The sequence below is a fragment of the Schistocerca piceifrons genome, chromosome 5, assembly GCF_021461385.2.
Source record: "Schistocerca piceifrons isolate TAMUIC-IGC-003096 chromosome 5, iqSchPice1.1, whole genome shotgun sequence".
In the NCBI taxonomy this organism is placed as follows: domain Eukaryota; kingdom Metazoa; phylum Arthropoda; class Insecta; order Orthoptera; family Acrididae; genus Schistocerca; species Schistocerca piceifrons.
In genome coordinates, this window is record NC_060142.1 from 470659747 (window position 1) to 470683695 (window position 23949).

General features: G+C 40.2%; 1 protein-coding gene across 2 annotated transcripts in view; it reads left to right on the top strand.

Annotated features, from left to right (window-relative positions):
- LOC124798018 (2',5'-phosphodiesterase 12-like) overlaps positions 1-23949 on the top strand; it is a 164143-nt gene that overhangs the window by 29422 nt on the left and 110772 nt on the right. For both annotated transcript variants that reach the window (XM_047261219.1, XM_047261220.1), the window contains exon 2: positions 11750-11889. In XM_047261219.1, the coding sequence (XP_047117175.1) occupies positions 11750-11889 (140 nt within the window). The remainder of the gene's footprint in view (positions 1-11749; positions 11890-23949) is intronic.

Sequence of the window (23949 nt, forward strand, 5' to 3'; positions counted from 1 at the left end):
TTCTTCACATATTGTTCCACATCCTGTTTGCAGGTACATCATCAGAACAGTTTGACCATGCGCAGTTCTGTGTTTCTTCGATCTCTTGTGCCTTGATAACACATGATCATGTGCCTGTCTCAATACTTCCTCACACCGCATCATGACTGGAACCAGAACACAAGGGCCGAGTTTCATTTTCTTGCATATTGTGCACAATGACCCGTGGCTGTGTTGCATACAGTTTAAAGTGCTCATCAGCTGCTTGCACTTTCTGACGCTCTTTGATGGTGTGACCTACTCTACATAACATGCAGATCTTCCTACGGGAGCCACGTGCCTTCCCGTGATCCTTGCCAGGTAAATTGGTTCTCTCAAAATCAAATTCACTAAGCTTCAATGCCCAGCACATTAATCTAGTTGATGAATCTTTCAGCCCCAGTAGCCACTTTAATGGTGCATCATCCATTATTACCTTAAAATTTCTACCGTGTAGATAACCCAGAAGTGTATGCCATATAAGCCATATGTGAGATGTATCATTTCCTTCTCGATAGTGTAATACTCCATTTCCACTTTATTCATCTGACGTGTTGCATAGGCTACTGATTGCTCTGCTCAGATTACTTCTTGACTTTAATACACAGCCAAGCTCATGATTGCATGCATTACAAGACAAGACAAATTTCTTCTCATAATTTGGAAAAGCTAACAGTGGGCTAATTGTCAACAATTCATTTTGTTTTTGAGCGCCTCTTTGCAGTCTGATGTCCAATGGAATTTCACCCCTTTTTTCATGAGTGAGTGAATCGTCTGCAAATTCTGGGACAAAGCTTCTATAATAATATGCTAAACTCACGAATGACTGTAACTCCTTCTCTAAATGTGGCACTGGAAAATCCTGTATGGCCTTCAGTAATTTGATCTGTGTGAACTCTATCATGAGTAATCACATGGCTTAAACACTGTACTTAATATAGTGCAAAGTGGCATTTCTCTGTACTGAAAGTTAAATGCACTACTCATAACCTATTAAACACCTCTCTTAATTCCGGCACATGTTCTTCTACATTCCTTGCAAAGACAAATACACCATACACTGTTAAAGTTTTTACCCTCACAAAACTCCACATAGCAAACATTGAAATGTGGCTGGTGCATCCTTTAATCTAAATGGCAACGATAATTTTGTTAGTGTCCTGAAGGAACCATAAATGCCATTTCCAGCTCGTCCTGTAGTGCTACTTGTAATTGATTGTAGCCACTCCACAGATCCATGGTGAAAAAGTATCTGCACTGACCCAAATGGTCTAAAATCACCCTTATATTTTGGATTGGATAAGCATCCGTAACCATATGACTATTAAGGTGTCTGCAATCACAGCAAACATTATAAGCATTGGTTCCATCCTTACTGGTTTTGGTACAATCACCACTGGTATTCCCAAAGGACTGGTACTTTCCTTAATAATACTGACTCGTATACCCTAAGATTGTACAGTAACCGTGGCCTGTACAAGGCAAAATTTCCATGCATCCTCAGAAATGCTTTGCCACTAGCGGAAAACTCAATACTGCTGCTCCCAGTGAATGCCCATCCCTACCACCCCCCCCTCCCCCCCCCCCCTCCCCCAACCACACATAACTTACATTGTGGTTATATAATCACCTCTTTCCTATGAGACTCAAACTTTCCACAGACCTTTGTGCACCTCTGTTGAATAAAAACTTGGGTTTCCTTCCATCCACTAAGCCAGTTCAGCGAAATCCTACCTCTGCACACATAGCTGGGAGCACCGCTCGGTGGTCTGGGAGCCCCCATTGCTGTTGTAATTCCTATTCTGTGCCTTTCTATTATGCCCCACATTTTGTCTTCAACCATCCAGATGCCCCAGTTTTCCACATTTCCTACACTGCAGCTGATAGCAATCTCACCATTTGTGGCCTGATCAATCACATCAGTAATATTTGACATCAGCAAAAATAATCCGCCTTTTGTAGTGGACTCGGGTCACTGCCTCTATCTCATGTAGTGCTGTTGCCAATGCTATTGCTCTTGCTAAGTCTTTCAAAAACTCAGGCCATATCTTCCTCAATACATAACGTTTGTCAGTTCATATACATTCACATTAAGCTTACTAATTGTGCCTATGAAACTCTCAATTGACTCACCTTGTCTTACTGATATACTGCTCAACTGCTCCGTTTAATATCTACTACCAGTATTCCTCCTATAATTAACCCTTTAATGGGCCTTTCTACAGAATTTACAGTGTCTTGAGCATTTCTCACCTCTCATAACACACATTTTCGCATCTCACACAAAAAGTAATTTGGCCATATGCTACAATTACTCTTCTGACCAGCCATCCAGCTGTGCAGCTATCAACAACTTGTCCATAAATGCTAACCCATCCTCCCCTGCTTTACTTGAAAAAGGAGACTCTAGGGTAGTGGTAGTTGTATCTAGGATAGGTACTAACATACTGGACAAGAATCCATCCTCAGCTGCAGTATCCTCCTGCTGCTGCAAGTCCATGGTATCTGCCCGCATTTGAGTTACTTCTTTTAGTACGGTCTGAACTAGCTCCATAGTTGTAACCTCTTCTTCCCCTGGTTTGCTCCTTGTAAAGTCATAGGAAAACTGCCACAGGGAAATATTTAAGAATATGATGGTTACAGTAGTATTGACTACAAATACTTCTAGTTGTTATGCCTGCCTGCTAACTATGCACATTCTGTGGCGTAATGCCCAAGCATTCTACATTTAAATCAGTTCACTGCTGAAGACTGAGCACTTAAAGCTCTGTGCCCCAAGAAATTACACTGCCCACAAACCCATCTGGGTGCAAACCTGATGGTGGCACTCTTTAGTATGCTCCTTAAATTCATTCAAATTACTGCTCGAGTCCACTTTCACAAATTGAACCTCCAAACTGACTCTCCAAACCAATTGTTTCACCATTGTCAACCACTCAAATGCAAATAATTCAAAACACAATTTGTGCACACTCACCCAGTTGAGATGATGATACTGAACGCTGAGCTATGACATTACTCATTGTCACTGGCTCTCCTCTGACACTTATGTATAGGGGTGGATAGTGCAAATCCTGGGTGCTAGGATGATGTCCCTTAACCCAGAATGCCATGTGCAGGACGATTACTTGTATAACATCAACAACACAGCAGTCGTGGAACAGTAAAGCTCAGTTGAAAATACTTTATTTATTTAATAAGACACTGGTACAGTGGCTGGAGGAGGCAACACAATGCCTTGCATTGATGTACAGGCAGCAGTACATATCTCAGTGTAGCACAAGGTGGTGTACTTGGCCATAACAGGGCATGGTCATCAGGTCTCAGTGAAGTGGCAGCATCAGTGTGCTTCCTTGCAGGTGCAGGACTGATGCCAAGTGTTCAGTGGGTGCATGTACACTGGATACCGGCTGCTCCAGAAATCAGTCTGGTGTGTGGGGTGGAGGCCACGAACCAAAGACTAACTTCTTGTACTCAGAGATTGGATATAGCCGCCCTGGAGGTGACACACCATTGGTGGCCCCAGCTCAAGCTCTGTGATCGTCAGATCTAGCAGTGGCTCGCAGACTAGCAACTAAGGGATGAAATGGCCAGACATAAACAAAGTTGGTTGACCCAGATGGTACCATCGGCTGGCATGGAGTATATCTTGGTACCAGTAAAAGTTAAAGACAAGATATTACTAGGTCTGGACGGTGAGTATTTACAGGGGCTCTGCCCAATGTTGTTATGACCAGGCCCCACCTTCGGTCATGTAGGGGACCAAGGCAGTGCAGTGATAGACCTTGGTGTGATGTAATTTAGCTTGCCAGTGCAGCGGACTGGGGTCTACATCTACATCCATACTCCGCAAGCCACCTGACGGTGTATGGCAGAGGGTACTTTGAGTACCTCTATCGGTTCTCCCTTCTATTCCAGTCTCGTATTGTTCGTGGAAAGAAAGATTGTCAGTATGCCTCTGTGTGGGCTCTAATCTCTCTGATTTTATCCTCATGGTCTCTTCTCGAGATATACGTAGGAGGAAGCAATATACTGCTTGACTCCTCAGTGAAGGTATGTTCTCGAAACTTCAACAAAAGCCCGTACCGAGCTACTGAGCATCTCTCCTGCAGAGCCATCCACTGGAGTTTATCAATCATCTCCGTAACACTTTCGTGATTACTAAATGATCCTGTAACGAAGCGCGCTGCTCTCCGTTCGATCTTCTCTATCTCCTCTATCAACCCTATCTGGTACGGATCCCACACTGGTGAGCAATGTTCAAGCAGTGGGCGAACAAGTGTACTGTAACCTACTTCCTTTGTTTTCGGATTGCATTTCCTTTATATGATCATTCCATTTTAAATCACTCCTAATGCCTACTCCCGGATAATTTATGGAATTAACTGCTTCCAGTTGCTGACCTGATATATTGTAGCTAAATGATAAAGGATCTTTCTTTCTATGTATTCGCAGCACATTACACTTGTCTACATTGAGATTCAATTGCCATTCCCTGCACCATGCGTCAATTCGTTGCAGATCCTCCTGCATTTCGGTACAATTTTCCATTGTTACAACCTCTCGATATACTACAGCATCATCCGCAAAAAGCCTCAGTGAACTTCCGATGTTATCCACAAGGTCATTTACGTATATTGTGAATAGCAACAGTCCTACGACACTCCCCTGCGGCACACCTGAAATCACTCTTACTTCGGAAGACTTCTCTCCATTGAGAATGACATGCTGCATTCTGTTATCTAGGAACTCTTCAATCCAATCACACAATTGGTCTGATAGTCCATATGCTCTTACTTTGTTCATTAAATGACTGTGGGGAACTGTATTGAATGCCTTGCGGAAGTCAAGAAACACGGCATCTACCTGGAACCCATGTCTATGGCCCTCTGAGTCTCGTGGGCAAATAGTGCGAGCTGGGTTTCACACGATCGTCTTTTTCGAAACCCATGCTGATTCCTACAGAGTAGATTTCTAGTCTCCAGAAAAGTCATCATACTCGAACATAATACGTGTTCCAAAATTCTACAACTGATTGACGTTAGAGATATAGGTCTATAGTTCTGCACATCTGTTTGACGTCCCTTCTTGAAAATGGGGATGACCTGTGCCCTTTTCCAATCCTTTGGAATGCTATGCTCTTCTAGAGACCTACAGTAGACCACTGCAAAAAGGGGGGCAAGTTCCTTTGTGTACTCTGTGTAAATTCGAGCTGGTATCCCATCAGATCCAGTGGCCTTTCCTCTTTTGAGCGATTTTAATTGTTTTTCTATCCCTCTGTCGTCTATTTCGATATCTACCATTTTGTCATCTGTGCGACAATCTAGAGAAGGAACTACAGTGCAGTCTGCTTCTGTGAAACAGCTTTGGAAAAAGACATTTAGTATTTCGGCCTTTAGTCTGTCATCCTCTGTTTCAGTACCATTTTGGTGACAGAGTGTCTGGACATTTTGTTTTGATCCACCTACCGCTTTTACATAGGACCAAAATTTCTTAGGATTTTCTGCCAAGTCAGTACATAGAACTGTACTTTCGAACTCATTGAACGCCTCTCGCATAGCCCTCCTCACACTACATTTCGCTTTGCATAATTTTTGTTTGTCTGCAAGGCTTTGGCTATGTTTATGTTTGCTGTGAAGTTCCCTTTGCTTCCGCAGCAGTCTTCTAACTCGGTTGTTGTACCACGATGGCTCTTTTCCATATCTTACGTATTGTACCGTATTGGCCCTGGCAGCAGAATTTCACAGGCAGCTAGCTTGCCCGCCTTGCCACAAGTTGTGTGAAGTCTGCAGAGAGCATGTTGCCACAACTCTTCAGACACTGCAACTCTCTTGCTGCACAATGGCCTTAGCGTAGGACGACATGTGTGACTTACTTTCTGAATTCTCTAGATGTGTGAGGTAACATCCACAGAGTGCCTGAAATGTATGCAGAGCTTTTTCTTCCTTTATGTTTCTATCTTGGATAAGTGCTGAAAAAAGTCTAACATGTAATAATCTAGGAAGAGACCAAAATTGTGAGAATGAGAGAACTAAGAAAATCGTGTAATATGGGGAGGGAATAAGTGATAAAGTGCTAAGTATAGGATGACACAGAAAAACAGGATCATTTCCACAATCCAATAAAGCTAGAGGTGATGAAGTAAAGAAATTGCTTTCATCGTCATTGAAATCTTACAACTCTGCCATTTATGAAACATTGATGGCATTTATCATTTTTTAAAAATTACGTCCTTTAGATGGCATCCTCCAGTACGAATACATTCGTGAAATCAGCTGTTGCGATTCCTCATGGACCACTGCAACATCTCAGCTGGGATACTGTGAATTGCATCCCAAATTCTCTGTTTTAACTCATTCAGGGTTCTTGATCGAGTTGTGTATGCTTTGCTCTTGAGGTAGCCCCACAGGAAAAATATCACAAGCGGTTAAATCTGGCGATCTAGGGGGCCAGGGAATGTTACCGAATTGTGAGATCACCTGGTTGCCAAAAAATTCTTGCACATATGCCATTTGTTACCATGCTCCGTCCTGTGGAAACCAGGCTTCTTGAGCATTTGGAAAATTGTTCAATGCAGGTGTAATGAAAGTCTGTAACATTTCCACATAACGATCGACATTGGCGGTTATTGTGTTTCCCTATTAATTTGCGAAACAATATGGTCCGATCTTCCCATATGATGGAAACATCGCAGCATACTGTCACTTTTCTAGCATGTAAAGGGCGCTCATGAACGCCATTAGGATTTGTATTTGCCCAGTAACAGTAGTTCTGTTTATTCACATAACCTGTGAGATGAAAATGTGCCTTATCTGACATCCAAAACTTGTTTAGAAATTCACTGTCATTGTTTATTTTGTTATCATTTGTTGACAAAATACTAATTGTAACTGGTAAGTGTTGTCCTTCAATTGTTGCACCATTCGTAATTTGTATGGGTGAAATTTTAAATTAAGATGAAGAATTCTGTGAACACACTCCCAGGACATTCCAACCACTGCTGCTTTCTTTTGAATTGAATGCTGTGGGATCCGTAAGACAGGCTCGTTTACAATATCAATGTTCATGTGAGAATGCACACTTCTTGGTCGTCCTGTTGGTTTCTTCTTGAGAGAAGATCCAGTCTCTTCAAAGTTATTACTGATTGGGTTACTATCACATGTTCCTCTCTATATAATTCAGTGTCTGAGTGCTTCTGTACTGGTGAATGCTAATACTTATGGAAGCATGCAAATAGCTGCTGATATCCTCAAAAATATGGTGTGCAGATTTCAAGGTTGTAGATGAAGAAGAAATCCCACAAATGCAGTCAAATTAACATTATCCCCATGACCATATACTGGCACTGCTGTTACAGTCGAGTGAATTTGACACTAATGCCATGACTGTCAATGTTTTACTGACTAATATCAACCAGTGATGTCACAGGGAAGTTTAAATAGTTAAAATGAGCTTAAGAGTATCAACAACAGTAACAATTGGAGACCAAGTGTATAAATGTGTAAGCAAATTTAGTGTTTTTTTCACAGCTTTTGGAACCAGCCATTGAATATAGACTCTTGTCATTCCTAAATATAACTGCGTGTCTGTTCTAGCACCTTCACAGCTAGGTTTCATTGGAGCAGCACCATGAAAAATCCAGGGACCAAATTTCTCTGAAGATGGAATTCCATGATGCAGAGGAATTTGAGGCATGGCGATCCATTTAACATCCAAAGGCATATGGGTGATGATGACACACATGACATGGTAACCACCACCATTGTTACATCATCATGTGTTAACATGTCTACATGATGCACTGATAAAGCATGCAGTCAGCTGTGCATTCCGTCACTGCCAAGCAACAAAAAACTTGGCAAAGGGGTGCTACAAAAAGGCAGGCACAGTGACCACTGGGCAGTGACAGATTCAGTGCCAGAGTGCAGCAGAACTATGTGTCTGATCAGACAGTCTCCGCTAGGCAGCTGTTGGCCGTGCTCCTTGGGGATCAAGGTTTGACATCACCAGACTGCCCATGGAATCCAGTGAACACAGAAAGCAATTGGCAGCTTGCCACAGGCTGTGCTAACCATTGCGCCCCTGCCTCACGGTTGCTACTTACATGCCAGCTGTCACCACCATTGCACTTTGTCAGTGCACTGCCTTAGTAGTAGACTACCTTCAGGCACAGTAACCTCCACTGCACCAGATGCAAAGGCACCCTGGCTCAACACCACACTGCAGCCACCAGATGAGGGCGAACATCTGTATAAGCTCTAGCTTGATGTAATAGTGAAAAAGTCTTCCTGAAATCCATGTACCTCACTGTAGCTGCACTTACCTTTGACAGATTCTTGTCTCCCGTGCCTGCTGATTGAACCCACAGCACCATGTGGGAAAGCGGTGATGCCATAGTGACAGACCTCTGAAGTAATGGATGATTGTAACCAGTATGTTATAATATGGTCAGAAGCCTCAACTGTGTGATTGTGGGCCTAATCTTTGAAACACAACTGGCATTTTATGGCTATGTTGCTTGTGCAAACACTATTGGGTTGTGGTCTTTGAAGTAGCAGAGATGCCTCTTGTTATTTGACACCAGTTCCTGGCATATAAATTTATGTTGCAGAAAATCTAATACTTGGAGACCCCTCATGTGTACAGAAATTAAATAAGCTACAGGAGCTACTTTAGATTAAATTACATTGCATATACTTCTTGTTCTACAACTACATCTACATACATACTCTGCAATCCACCATACGGTGCGTGGCGGAGGGTATCTTGTACCACAACTAGCATCTTCTCTCCCTGTTCCACTCCCAAACAGATTGAAGGAAAAATGTCTGCCTATATGCCTCTGTAAGAGGCCTAATATCTCTTATCTTATCTTTGTGGTCTTTCCGCGAAATGTAAGTTGGCGGCAGTAAAATTGTACTGCAGTCAGCCTCAAATGCTGCTTCTAAATTTCCTCAGGAATGATTCACGAAAAGAATGCCTCCTTTCCTCTAGAGACTCCCACCCAAGTTCCTGAAGCATTTCCATAACACTTGTGTGATGAACAAACCTACCAGTAACAAATCTAGCAGCCCGCCTCTGAATTGCTTCTATGTCCTCCCTCAATCCGACCTGATAGGGATCCCAAACGCTCGAGCAGTACTCAAGAATGGGTCGTATTAGTGTTTTATAAGGGGTCTCCTTTACAGATGAGCCACATCTTCCCAAAATTCTACCAATGAACCAAAGACGACTATCCGCCTTCCCCACAACTGCCATTACATGCTTGTCCCACTTCATATCGCTCTGCAATGTTACGCCCAAATATTTAATCGACATGACTGTGTCAAGCGCTACACTACTGATGGAGTATTCAAACATTACAGGATTCTTTTTCCTATTCATCTGCATTAATTTACATTTATCTATATTTAGAGTTAGCTGCCATTCTTTACACCAATCACAAATCCTGTCCAAGTCATCTTGTATCCTCCTACAGTCACTCAATGACGACACCTTCCCATACACCACAGCATCATCAGCAAACAGCCGCACATTGCTATCCACCCTATCCAAAAGATCATTTATGTAGATAGAAAACAACAGTGGCCCTACCACACTTCCCTGGGGCACTCCAGATGATACCCTCACCTCTGATGAACACTCGCCATCGAGGACAATGTACTGGGTTCTATTGCTTAAGAAGTAGGTCCCTAGTAAGGAGATTCTTAAAGACATAGAACATGCCATAAAACAAGAAAACACATTACATTTTTATTCAAAAAATGGGACGCTAATGTCGTTTTGACAGATCCTAAGTTAAATGGTTCTCAAGAATGTGAAATAAGTAAAAAAATCTGAAACGTATTTTCATTTTAGAGGTAATAACAGACTTATTACAAACATGCAAATGCACATTGCACTGAGGTGATAATTCTTATTAGACTGTTTTTTGGCATGCACCATGAAACAGAAAATCAATTTACAACACATTTACATTAATCACATTATTGGATTGAAGATGTAAGAAAGTCAGATTTTACATAACACTTCCATTATTTGATATTATTAATAACATACTAATCAATCAGCCCTACTAAAAAAACTCATTAATGGAGTAAGTGTATCATTTCCTTCCTTTAGTAACAATTACTTCACAGGAATGCTTATTTACTAGTCAGTTCACCGGACTAACCAGAATTTCAGAATTCCTTATTTCCCACTACTCAGTAAGGGCAACATCCTCCTGCTCCTCAAAAGAGAAATGTTAAATATTTACTATGTATCTAAGACAACTGTGCAAATTCAGTGGTCAGATGTGATTAAATATTTACTTAGTAGTCGAAAATAACTGATCGACCCTGTGTGGATACCACTTTCTTTTATCATCATCTCCAAGCAGAAGGATCATAAACACTGTTCCAGAACAACTTATTGTATACCGCAGAGGCAGCGGCCATCGCACAAGCTAGAGTTTCCAGTATGAAATTTACACTCTGCGGCAGAGTGTGTGCTGATGTAAAACTTCCTGGTAGATTAAAACTGTGTGCCGGATCGAGAACTTGAACTTGGGGCCTTTGCTTTTCACGGGCAAGGGCTCTACCAACTGAGTTACCCAAGCAAGACTCATGACCTATCCTCGCAGCTCTTCTACCGGCAGTACCTCATCTTCTAAAAATCTCAAGTTCGAGTCTCAGTCCGGCACACAGTTGTAATCTTCCAGGAAGATACAATCTACAGTTTGTCAGAACAGTGGACTGAAAAAGAATTTGATCACATCACATTCATTAAGTGTATTATTAGATATCAACACCCTGTTAACATAGAGGGACGATAACGCAGAAGGTGGATAGGCTGCAGCATTCACTGGATTCCACACACCAAAGCCTGCAATTAAATGAGTGTGCAGGCCATCTCACAAATGACACAATGCACATTGGGCACTTACTTAGTTTGGATTTCAAAGCACATGGAAACAAGAGTGAGAATAAACATGTTGGCAGAGAAGCTGCCAGTACTGTAATATCGTATTGAACGTTTGATAGACATCACTGATAAGAATGTATTTCCATCATAGAAACTTCCCTAGTCATCTCAGCAGGATAGACTCTCACAACATAAGAAGAGGATTTTAATGACAAAATACTTTTGTGTGAGCAGTATGGAATCGACAAATAGCTTTATACAACAGACTGAGGTAATAGAAACATCAATTTCACACTACTATAACCACTATCTGTGCACCATTAAAAAAAAAAAAAAAAAGAAAAGTAAATTACAAAATGAATTGGCATTTTAAGAAAAGAATAGTCTACAGCTATAGCTATTAACAGCTGCATGTTGTGGAAGTAGAAACATGAGATGGGCTACCAGTATAATATGGTGTTGGCTGAATGGTATGAAGATCAGATGCTAATAAAATGTAAAAATAAAATTAAAGAACTTTCCTTGATGCACAGGCACTAAACAAGCCATTCTACTAATGAAAATGTTTATCATCACCAGATACTGTCAGTACAAAGCTCCAAGTAACTGATAATAAACATTACTCAGCACTATTGTAGTTTGTTGCCTGCTTTTTATTTTCTCTAAGAGTTTGTTAAAATGTTGTAATGTTTGCTACTAATATGCTATTTATTTTGTTAGATTTTGTGGCATAATATCATGCATTTACCTTTCTGCCATGTGGTTATTACTTAGTATATTTTTATGTCTGTGTTATTTGCAAATTCTGTAGTCAAGTTCTTAACAGTTTCAGAATAATGACCTATAACATACTGGCTGACTTCTGTGCTGGTACACCTAAGCTTCGTAAAGAACGATTTCCATATTGTCCTCCTCATGCTCTGAACATAAACTACAGGAAACAGTTATTACAAAAGGAAATTATAGGTATGTAATCAACAGAGGTAAAATATATGTAGTGATAAAATACCCTATCTAATCAAAAGTACCTGAACACACAGTAGTGGACTTTAACATGGGGTGTGTCCACCCCTCACTTTATAACAGTTTGAACTCTGCTGGAGACACACTATGGGGTGTGTCCACCCCTCACTTTATAACAGTTTGAACTCTGCTGGAGACACACTCAATGAGGTGTCTGAATGTATTTTGTGAAAAAGATGAAAAAAGAAAATTGTGATTGGTAGCAGAAAACTTATTTATAAACAAACACTGTGATTTCAGTCACAGGCTCTCAGAAAGACCATTTATAATGGACAAAATCAGATTCCACATTTACCATTTTCTTAAGCAGAATGAGGGGACACTCCCTAATGAGCAAAAATGCCCCCGTACCATGAACTTTTGATACTACTCGTGAAGGCTAGTAACATTCTCCAGCATTTGCCAAACCCAAATCCTTCTATCAGATAGTCAAAGATATATTGTATTTCATTTTTAAGTCATGACGCATAGTGATTGTGCCAGGTGGACTGCTGGTTAGCACTTAAAGACTTAAGAGTGATTTCTTCAGCTAACTTTGTGCAATGCTCAACGGCCCCTGTCCATCAGTACATGAAGTCTGCCTAGTTGTGGCTTTGCAGTAGTTGTTTCTTCACACTTCTATTTCATAAACACATCACTTAGGTAGCTTTAGAAGTGTTGAGATGTCCCTAATGAATTTGTTATTCAGTTGACATCCAATGTCAGGTCCACATTCAAAGTCACTGCACTTTCCTGATTGACCAATTCTGCTGATACGGCTTCTCTACTGACAACACAATACTCTGCACTTCTTTTTCTATTGGTAGCTCTGTCTCTCATGAGATCTAATGGTCAGTTCCACATTACATGGGAGTGTCCGGATACTTTACGGCTTCTCTACTGACAACACAATACTCCGCACTTCTTTTTGTATTGGTAGCTCTGTCTTTCTTGAAATCTAATGGTCAGTTCCACATTATATGGGAGTGTCCGGATACTTTTGATCTGATAGTGTATGTACACAATACCTTTCTGTGTATACTCTATCAGCTTTACTGTGTCTGTTAATTTCACGAATTTCAGTTACTCTTCACCTCAGCAGCATTTTTATGATTCTTTTGTTTTAAGATAGATTAAATGTCACTTATGAGTAAATATGGCATCAGTTTTAAGACACTGTATGCCCAATAATACTGAATAGAGGAATTTGCAGCATAACTTGACTAGAATACGGGATTGGTTGGTACGGCACACTCTGAAGAATCAAGGGATCACCAATTTAGTATTGGAGGGAAGTGTGGAGAGTAAAAATCATAGAGGGAGGCCAAGAGATGAATACACTAAGCAGATTCAGACGGATGTAGGCTGCAGTAGTTACTCAGAGATGAAGACACTTGCACAAGATAGGGTAGCATGCAGAGCTGCATCAAACCAGTCTTTGGACTGAAGACAACAACAACATGCCTAATAATTTTAGACCCCAAGGGAATGTAATTTTTCTTCTGGTGTCCATGTTTTGAACATCTGTTCTGGAAGAGATCTATAAAAAAGCTACCTTTCTCTATATTACCTTTGCTGTATGTCTTCATACTTCCCTTCTTCTTTTTATAATCTGTGAAGAGTTACAAAAACTGACAAATCTTTGCAAATCATACTACTAATTAATAACAGGCAATGTTGGTGTGTAGATAGAACAAAATCTTAAGAATATCTCCTCAGTGGGAAATTTCAGGTATGATCCAAAAATGCCATTAGAATTTGTCAAGAATAACATGATTTTGATCCTTAAAGCCTTCTTTCAAAAGGAACCAAATGTGAAATGGACTTAAGAATGAACAAATCACTTGGAACAAAAAAGAATCTAACTCTGGTTTATTGAACGATCAAGAAATGATATAGAGCATGACAGTCCTATACCACTTTTGAATTGCATTTGATTTTAGGTTAGTCAGGTCAGCTCCACTTTTTAGTGTCACATTATGTACAGCATACAATCAAAAAGTGTGATATAAATGATTTGTAAGACAACATAAAAAAAAAACACGAGTAAATTTGTGGATATGTACAGGTACTTACAGACAAAATTTTACATGGTTAATGCTTAAGAAGTATTCTACACTATAATAGCATTTGCTTTTGAGGTAGTTTTTCAGGTCTGATTCAATATCTTTTAGATTTTGGTCAAATTTCTGCTTCCAGATTTTACTTGTAAATATCATGCTTCTCAGACCACCATAATATTATTCTATACCTAAAGAGGGAATCAAAATATGCATAATATAATTTTTTATAAGTAAATCAGCGATTCATTTGAGATGTCTATGACATAAATGAGAATGTTCAATTGTGCCAGTATGCTGTGTATTTGATTACTCATAAACATTTTGTCACTGCTTGCAGTATCCAGATTTTTGCTCATAAAGGTTATTTCATTTCTATATTGTACAGATTGTTTTGTGGTCAAATGAACAATTCTGTTTTTCCAAAGTTGAGTTTCAAATTATTTTTGTTCTATGTCCTTAGTTCCCGAAGTATCTGCTTAATACTGAATTTTGAACATCCTTCTGCAGTGCCATATATTAAATGAATTTAAAATAAATCCACTGAATTCAGTAAGTTGGTTTCAGCTTTGTTAAGTCTATAGGTGTAGATGTATTGCTTATTGGTGACGTGAAAATTTTTGCCAGACCGGGATTCAAACCCAGATTTCCTGCTTATTGTGAGTAGTCGCATTGACAACTTAGGCTATCCATACACACCTCCCAAACTGACCCAAATTTCCACGTGTCACACTATCTACATTCCTATCCATAAACACATACATTCATCGCTAAATGCTCACAACTTTACTCTGTATTTCCGCACCAGTGAGAATAAGACTATTCGGAATCAATACCTATTATAGGTCTCGAATCCTCATAGTCTCACTAGTGTGGGAATTCAGAGTAAAGCTGCAAACATTTTATGCACCATCTCTGTCCCTTTCTCAGACAGCTTTCTCATATAACACAAAAATAGTCATGATCCTAATATTGAAACTTGTGGAATCCTAATTTTGTGCTTTTCCAGTGTAGCTTTCTTGCTGTCAATGAGGACGAAAAATTAAAGTTTTAACAAAAGCTGTGTTTCCCTCAACTGAGGAGTTCCGCAAATATTAGTAATTTGAGAAGGAAAAGGTACTTTTACAAGGGGTACTTACATTTATGATTTCAAGAATGATGTTCACTATTGTCCATGTTTGATCACTACAGATGTTCTGGTTTCATTCTTCCTCCCTCCTTCCCTCCCTCCCTCCCTCCCTCCCCCCCCCCTCTCTCTCTCTCTCTGGCATTCTTTCTTTTTATGCTGAAACCTTTAGCAGTTCTCACATGTTAACTTCCTGAAATAAAAAGACACAACATGAAATAGTTTCATAAATTACAGTGTTCCAGTTTAAATTCTGCATTATTAATTTTTTGAATAATTGTTATTATAGTATTTAAGTTTTTATTAAAACTAAATTAACATTCCACTTGTGTACAACAGTAGTGACTCCCATCTTAAATCTTCATTAATTTATGCAAAATTGAAGTTCCCTTCTCATATCAGAAACTAGTAACTAAAACTTGTTTACATTATGAACAAAAAATTTCAATGTTTAATAAATTTGTATTGAAATGCAATCCTTTGAACTTTGTTATTACTCTTGGTCAGTTATGTTACACCAGCCAGAAAGGGATTTATTGCCACTGTCATGTACAAGTATTCTTTGCTTTCTATTTGCTAAAGACGAATACATGCAATAAAGAGACTTTATTCGAAAATCCCCACTTAGTAGTTTGTGGAGAAGCAGCTCATAGTCTACAGTGAAGCTATGTGAAGCCACACCATCTTTGCATCCAAGACAGTACTGACTTTTGTGTCCAGTTCATTTATCCTGTTGCATGGGATGTGCTGCAGCCTCCTGTAAATGCATGTTCACAGTGTAGAACAATGCTGTGATATGAATCATAATTTTCTTTCTAATCACACATAGCTCATCCAAATACTAGTGAGAAAACTGGCAACAATGACATAGAATTATAGTTCTCCATTTCATCTTGTTTAACCTTTTTATGAAGCTGGAAATCAACCCTCATCAAGAGACTGACTGAATAAGAGGGTTGTGCAGCACGATTACAGACCATTATTACTTTAGTGTGAACCTCTTCCCATTCCAGTAAGTGTATAAATTTTTAGGGACGTTAAGTTTTTCGCACCGTTTAAAACCTATCATACTAGGTGTTGTACTTAGTGGTGACCAGTCACTCATTTATTATAATTTACTGAAATGTTGTTGAAGGATTCACATATGGTGCTGGGATCTGTATCAGTTCTAGGACATTTTCTCTTCAGTTTACTACCAACTTTATATCTTGTAAACCAAGTGAGGTGGTGTAGTGGTAACAAACTGGACTTGCATGTGGGAGGATTGCAATTCAAAGCCTTGTCCAGTCATCCTGATTTAGGTTTTCTGTGATTTCCCGAAATCACTTCAGGAAAATGCCAGGATGGTTCCTTTGAAGGGGAATGGCTGACTTCCTTCTCCATCCTTCACTAATCTACTGGGACTGATGACCTCTCTGTTCGGTCCCATCTCCCCACATCAACCAACCAACTTCGTATAACAGACTAAAATTTTTTTTTTTTTTTTTCTTTCCATATGAAATCAATCTGCTGTTCGGAGTACTAGTTGCTAGTCTAACTAGGTGTGAAAGGTTTTTTATGTCTGTGCGTATATATTTAAGGTAGACTGTTATACTACAAACACAGAGATGTAAAGTTGCATGGGTTAAGTTCACACACTTTCATTTATAGTATTTACATGTAGCCAGGCTTCAAAGGCAAGTAATTGAAATTACAAAACTTCATCTTTTGCTTTTGCAGTTGTGTATCTAATTGCGTACTGTGCTTGGTACGCTGACTAGTCAGTTATATTAATTGATGATTGTGGCACAGGCATTGATAGCAGTCTTCGGAGATTTGTCATGTCTTCTTCCAGCTTACAAAGAGGTGCAGATGAATATTGCTTGTTCTGTTGCTGTGTCGAGGGCAGGGCCATCAGCAGCAACCTCTATCTCCAGATGTAGTGCCATTCAGCAGTCTTGCAACAAGTGATGGAGGTTCCACAGTGAGCAAGGTGATGTCTGACTGCCAGCTGGAGTTGCCATATAGGCCTGACTCCAGAGTAGCACACAAGCAGAGTCATGTGTAGTCAGTGTAAACACTGCTGATGTGTTGATGTGGATGACTGTGCTGTAGTGAAAGTGATGACAGTGGATGAGTGAATATGGCAGATGGCATCATCTAACACGTGGCTGAACATTCATCTTGCGAATTTCTGGAAACATCTGCTGAAAAACCGGGAATATTATGCACATCCACAGTTATGGGAGATGGAAGCATTAGTGCTGATAAAGAAGGCACTGATGGTGATGATGACTTGATATCTATAAAAAGGGTTTACCTGATAGCAGAGATGGATGCTGCCTTGGTGGCTAAGACAATTGCTGTGTAGAAAGCTGCAGCACAGTGGGGTGGGTAGCAGGGATTGTGTTCCATCGACTTTGCATCTTTGGGTAACTTGTGTGATTGGACCTGTGGTATTGGCAATGGCTGTGCACAGGCAGCAGACTGATTTTCTAGCAACAGCTCTGAAAAATTAAAATCTATGGCATGGTTAACATATTCATAAAATTGAAGTTGGTTTTGGTGTTGTTGGTACGTTCTGTTATGCCCAGAATTGTAGAGTTTGCTCAACCAATCATCTGAATGACAATTCCTGGCTTCCAGTTATGTGGCTTGTTGAACACTCAGTAGAAGACTTTGTCATTTTGTGAGATACCGTTGTGAAACTTACCTCTGAAGTAGTGCTCCAGTGATGCAGTAAATGCATTAAAGTTAGATGATGATGACCATGCAACAATTCTGCCAGGGATTTCTCTCTGATTGGCATTGTGCAGTAAGTACTGACATATAATAATAAAGCATTTTCTCTTGTGTGCAGAGCATGAAGTTTTGTCCTGTGACACTTGAAAGTGCATACAAAGTGCTCTGCTTTGCAATTTGACTAAGAAGAGAATGGAGCCATTCTGATAGGCTGAATTCCATTTTATTGACAGTCAGTCAAACTCCATGGTCAATAGCTGAAGACCACTGTGTGAAATAGTGACTTGAGGCAAAATTTAGACAGAAAACAAGAGTGAGTGGCCTGATAGTGCCAGCACTGGTTGTTGAAATCATGGGGATGACAAGGATTTTTACCAAAAATGACAATGATTATGAATTGTGTGTTCCAGAAGAGACCAGCACAATCGATATGAATGTTTTGACCAGAACCACCAGATTGTGTCCAACTGAAAAATTGTTGTTGAAATGGTATCTGTTTTTCCATGTAAGTGTGGCAGTCTGAAATCATCAATTTGATTTGTTTGTCCATTCTGTGCCAATTGCAATGTTGGTGTGCTAGATATTTTGTTGTGACCATACCCAAGCTGTCCTCTGTGTGAGACATATAAAATATTACATTGTAATGCTTCAGGAATTATTACACTAGTTTATTCATCCATTATATGTAACAGATTTACATCATTTTTTTTTAAAATGTAAAAACTATTTCATTGTCCACAGTACCATCAACCCATTGTTTCCAAGATATAATTCATATTATGAGGCCAGTCCAACTGAATGTAATTTTTGAGCAAAATGTAATGATAGATCATTTTCTGTAGCTTTAGTGATTCACCAATGATCAGTGAGGAAAGCTTGTAGGGCTTCTGATTCAGACTGATATATTTGAAAACAAGGTACTTCTGATGCACTGAATTCCAGATTATTGCCGAATAGAAAGCAAGAATGAGTATATATATGTGTTTGCTTGCTTTGAAGTGGGCCGGTAAATAATATCATATTTAATTAGGAAGAAGTAGTGACCAATGTTGTAGCTTTTGAACCATTTGATCTGGTTGCCGAATGGAAAAATACAGTTAAACATTTGTGATCAGTCACGAGAAAAAAGTCTTCTGCCATGCAGATTCTAATGGCCCTTTGTAACTTCATAAATGATTGCCAACACTTCTTTTTCTGCTGTAATTTAGTTTACCCTTGTTCAAAATTTATGACTTTAATGCAATGGCATACTCGATATTCCCAATCTTGTGTGATAAAGCTGCATTAATTCCATATGAAGTAGCAACGACTTCCAATGCTACTGCTTTGCTTGGATTGAAATGTATTGGATAACTTTGGCTATACAAAACATCCTTTAGAATATACCTGTTCTTCCAGGGGTTCTAGTCCCGCAAGTTTTCCAGAAGAACTTCTATGAAGTTTGGAAGCTAGTAGTTGAGATAGTGGTGGAAGCAAAACTCTGAGGCTGGGTTGTGAGTCATGCTTGGGTAACTCATTTGCTAGAGCAGTTGTTGTGAAAGGCAAAGGTTCAGAGTTTGAGTCATGGTTTGGCACACAGTTTTAATCTGCTAGGAAACTTCAAAGCACCCTGTAATTTCTGAAATGATTATTCAGATTCTGAAGTAAGTTTTAAAGGAACATTTTTACATTTGAGGTGATCCAGAATAAAGCTTACATAACGATTAATCTGTGCAAGAACTGCTTGCAGTTCCTGGACATTGTTAGGAGAAGGTAATTTTCAGACAGCCTTGAAATGTTTGGTAATGGGATATGCACCCTGAGCATCAGTATGTCCCAGATATTCAATTTCTGTGTTAATGAGCATTTTGGCAGATTTCATTTCGATCCTGCATCTCTTAAAACCTAAAAAAGACATTATAAATCACTGAGGTGTTCTTCTGGTGCATTTCTGGACACTATTATATTATCCAAATAATTAGAGCATAACAGAATCTTTGTCATCACTTGTTCAAATAAATGTTGGAACAGAGCAGGAGATGAGGTACTTTCAAAGGGGAAGGCATTGATACTGATGTGAGCCTTCATGTGGATTAATTACCATGAATTTCCTTGTTTCATCATCAAGAGGATGTTGCAGGTAAGCGTCTGCTAAATCTTTTCTTCAGTATGTGGTAGTGGGAATGAGACTATCAGTGTTTGACCATTTACAGTGGCTTTGAAATCTGCAGAGATCCTAATTTTCTCACTTGTTTTCCCAGTGATTATCGGAGGAGATGCTCATTGGCTTGATGAAATGGGTTGCAGGATTCAGATTTATTCCAATCCTTTCAGTTCAGTTGCTGCTTCTTTTTAAATAGTGGGTGGTACTTGACATGCTCTGTAAAATTTAGGTTTGACATTATCTGTAAGTGTAATAGGGGGTCGGAAATCCTGCCCATAACCTAGCATGCCATTGAACAAATGATATTCATCACATAATTTTTTAAAGCTCATATGACGTCTAGTAACTGAGTGCATGTACATTACCTTGAATTCCCAGACCGAATGAATCAAATGTGACCATTCCAGATATGACTGAGCTACAGAGAATGTCATTACATTGGTTGTATTTTTGTGTTTCGTTTGTAGTTTATGCAGCCTGAAAACACAGATTATGTCACCTTTAAAAGTTGTGAGATTCAGATTTTATTGCTGAAGGTTTTGTGTGTAGCTGAAATTTCACATTTTGATTGGAAGTTTGTACAGTAATGATCAGTTTGAGATGGTTCCTTTAAATTTGGGTGTTGGTGCTCTTTCCTGAGAGATGGTTACCCTTTGCATCTTGGTGGAGTGCACAATTTGGTTTTAGTCTGTTTGGGGAGAGTTGATTTGGCTATTTGATACTGAAGTTTTGCGAGACACATTCAGAGATGAGCTTTGTGTGATTTTTTTGCTTGTTAGATTGAGTTGAATTCAGACTGTGAAATCATATTTATTTACATTTTCTCCAGTTGAGGTCTACATGGAAGTGAATTCACTGTATGGTTCTCCAATAAGCACACTTGCAGAGTGTGTCTGATTTTATGACATCAGCATTGTACTTGGTGGAAAATGTGTTGGTTGCAGTTGTGCATTATGAAGCTTTAAGCACATAACTTTGGCGTGCGAAAGCTGATGTGCTGGCTCAGTGACACTGAGAATTCTTTATGCTTATGGTGTTGAGCAGCATGAACTCTTTGCAAGTTGCAGATCAATGGAGAACACTTGGCGCACACAGTGTGAAAATCTAACTTCACGAAATCTCCTTATTGAGCTTCAGTCACTTGTAAGATTTCACACAGACAATGATTGCAATGCATTAAGATTTCTGCTCTCATTCTGTTGTCTGTTATATTTTGGACAATGGCATCATGAAGCATTTTTTTCCTGAAATAATGCTCCACAAATACAATTAAATTTGAAATTTGTAGCCACACCTTTAAGTTTTACTATCAACTCATGATAGGACTAGTTTGGTTGTCTATGTTTTCTGAAAAATTTGTAGTGAGCAGCAGTCATGTATATCTGAGATCAATAATATTCATTTAATTTATTCAATAGATCAGCAAAGGTCATAGTTTGTGACTCTGCTTAAGGAAGAAATTTTCTGTACAGTCTAAAGATTTTTACTCCAATGCAAGATAAGAGAAATGAACAGTGAGGTCCAACATGAATGCTGTATGCAGAGAAGCACTACTCGAGCTCCGTCTTATGTTCCAACCATTCTTTACTTTGGTGTCAAATGAGCAAAATGGTGAAGGCGGCACTGAAACTCTGTAATTCTGAGCTTTATTTGTTTTTGCCTGCTTCTTACTGGTTTCGTTATGCCTGAAGAAGTTGTGTAATGCATATCAGCAGTTTGCTAATTTGACGACTCTGAAATTGAACAAGCATCATGAGTGGTTGCTCTCCATTGAATGCATTTTTACTCAAATATTCAATGAAATTAAAGAATAGGATGTACATTGTAGCTAAAGTATTTGAGTGTCTAATGGTGCCACAGAACAATGACAAAAGAAAAATAAAATTTTACTCCTTAAAGTATCGTGCCCCAATCCCAAAAGAAAAGGAAAACTTTTTCCATTTTCTGAAAGGGAAGAAAACTGGCAGTTGGTGCTATTAGTTTCCACTGATAGCAGGCAAAATTTTCCTTTATTAATGCGGGATTCATGTCATAGTAAGCCATTAGCAGTGGAGGACAGTAAAGTGCTGCTTGTGGGAGCAGACAGTGATGTGGAGTGGACATGATGGGGCAGCTAGGTGTAATTGAGAGGTTGGGAGGCGAGGGGGAATAGGAGAGAAGTAGAAGAGGGGTAAAAAGACTGTGAGTGCATTGGTGGAATATAAGGCTGTGCGCAGATGGGAACTCTCCCTGCACTATATCGTCAATTCCCATAACCCCCCAGGCCTCGACCTTCCTTAGTCCCTGTCCTTCACGCACCTATCACCTTCCCTGCTCCCACTCCAGCCATACACAATCTTCTATCCCACCAAGGCACTCACAATCTTTTTTCCCCTCCTCCACTTCTCACCTTTTCCATCCTTCCCCCCCTCCTTCCCAGTTGCCTAACCTCCCCTCTTTCCCATCCCTACCCTCTCATCCCCCCCTCCTCCTTGCCCCAGCCTCTTCTCCTGTCCTGCACATTTGCTCATATTTTGGCCTCAGACTATATTGAAATGAAACAAAAGGAACATACTAAGCTCCTAAAGAAATTGGGTGCAGTTACTTATAAATTTTTGTAAATTTGGTTATATGTATAACATAACTAGCAACACAAATTTCTTCTTGCAGCATCTAGATACCAAATTAAATATTTTTACAAATGAAGAAGTGGTAAAAATTCAACAATGGAAAATCCCAGGATGGAATGTAACAATATTCTGGAAAGGATATTTGCCACTCACCATATAGCAGAGATGCTGAGTTGCAGATAGACCGATGACCTCAGCAGTTTGGTCCCTTAGAAGTTCACACTCACGCTGAGTCACAGATACGCACAACAAAAAGACTGTCAGGAAATGAGCTTTCAGCCATCAAGGCCTTCGTTGGAGATAGAAAAAACACACGCACACATTCGCTCGAGACCGAAGTCTCTGGCTGCTGAGGCTACACTGCAAGTGGCAGGAACAGTAGTGCATGATGGGAGACCCAGCCAGTTGGTAGAGGTAAGGAGGAGGTGGCTGGGGCAGGGAGAAGGAGGAGGGATAGCAGGATAGGGGTGGGCAGTAAAGTGCTGCTTGTGGGAACATGCAGGGATGAAATGGAGATAGGGTTGGGCAGCTACGTGCAGTCAGGAGGTTGATGAAGGTCAAGAAAGGGTTAGCGGAAAAGGAGAGAGGTAAAACTTCTGTGGATGTGTTGACAGAATAGAAGACTGTATAGTGCCAGAATGGGAACAGGGAAGGGGCTAGAGGGTAAGGCCAAAGATTAACAAAGATTGAAGCCTGGAGGGTTACGGGAACGTAGGATATGTTTCAGGGAGAGTTGCGACGTGCGCAGTTCAGAAATGCTGGCATTGATGGGAAGGATTCATATGGCACTGGCTGTGAAGCAGTCATTGAACAGCAGAACGTTGTGTTGGGCAACATGCTCAGCAATGGGGTGATCCAGCTGTTTCTTGGTCACTGTTTGCGGTGGCCATTCATGTGGACAGACAGCTGTTCCCATTCTAGCACTACACAGTCCTCTATTCTATCAATGCACCCACAATCTTTTTACCTCTCCCCTTTTCCACTAACAGTCCTCCGCTCTCCGTCTAACCTTCTGACTGCACATGAATTCCATACCCCTCTCCTCCTCATCCCTGTGTGCACCCACAAGCAGCACTTTACTGTTCCCCTCCCCTAACCTGCATCTCTCCCCCTCCCTGCCCCAGCCTCCTCCTTATCTCCTTCACCCAGTTGCATCTCCCATCATGTGCTGCCGCTCCTGCTGCTTGCAGTGTGGCCTCAGGAGCCAGAGACTGCACGTGCACGTGTGTGTGCATGTATGTGTGTGTGTGTGGGGGGGCGGGGGGGGGGGGGGAGGTCAATCTATGATGAAAGCCTTGTTGGCGAAATGTTCATTTACTGACAGGCTTTTTGTTGTGCCTATCTGTGACATATTTTTGTGATGTT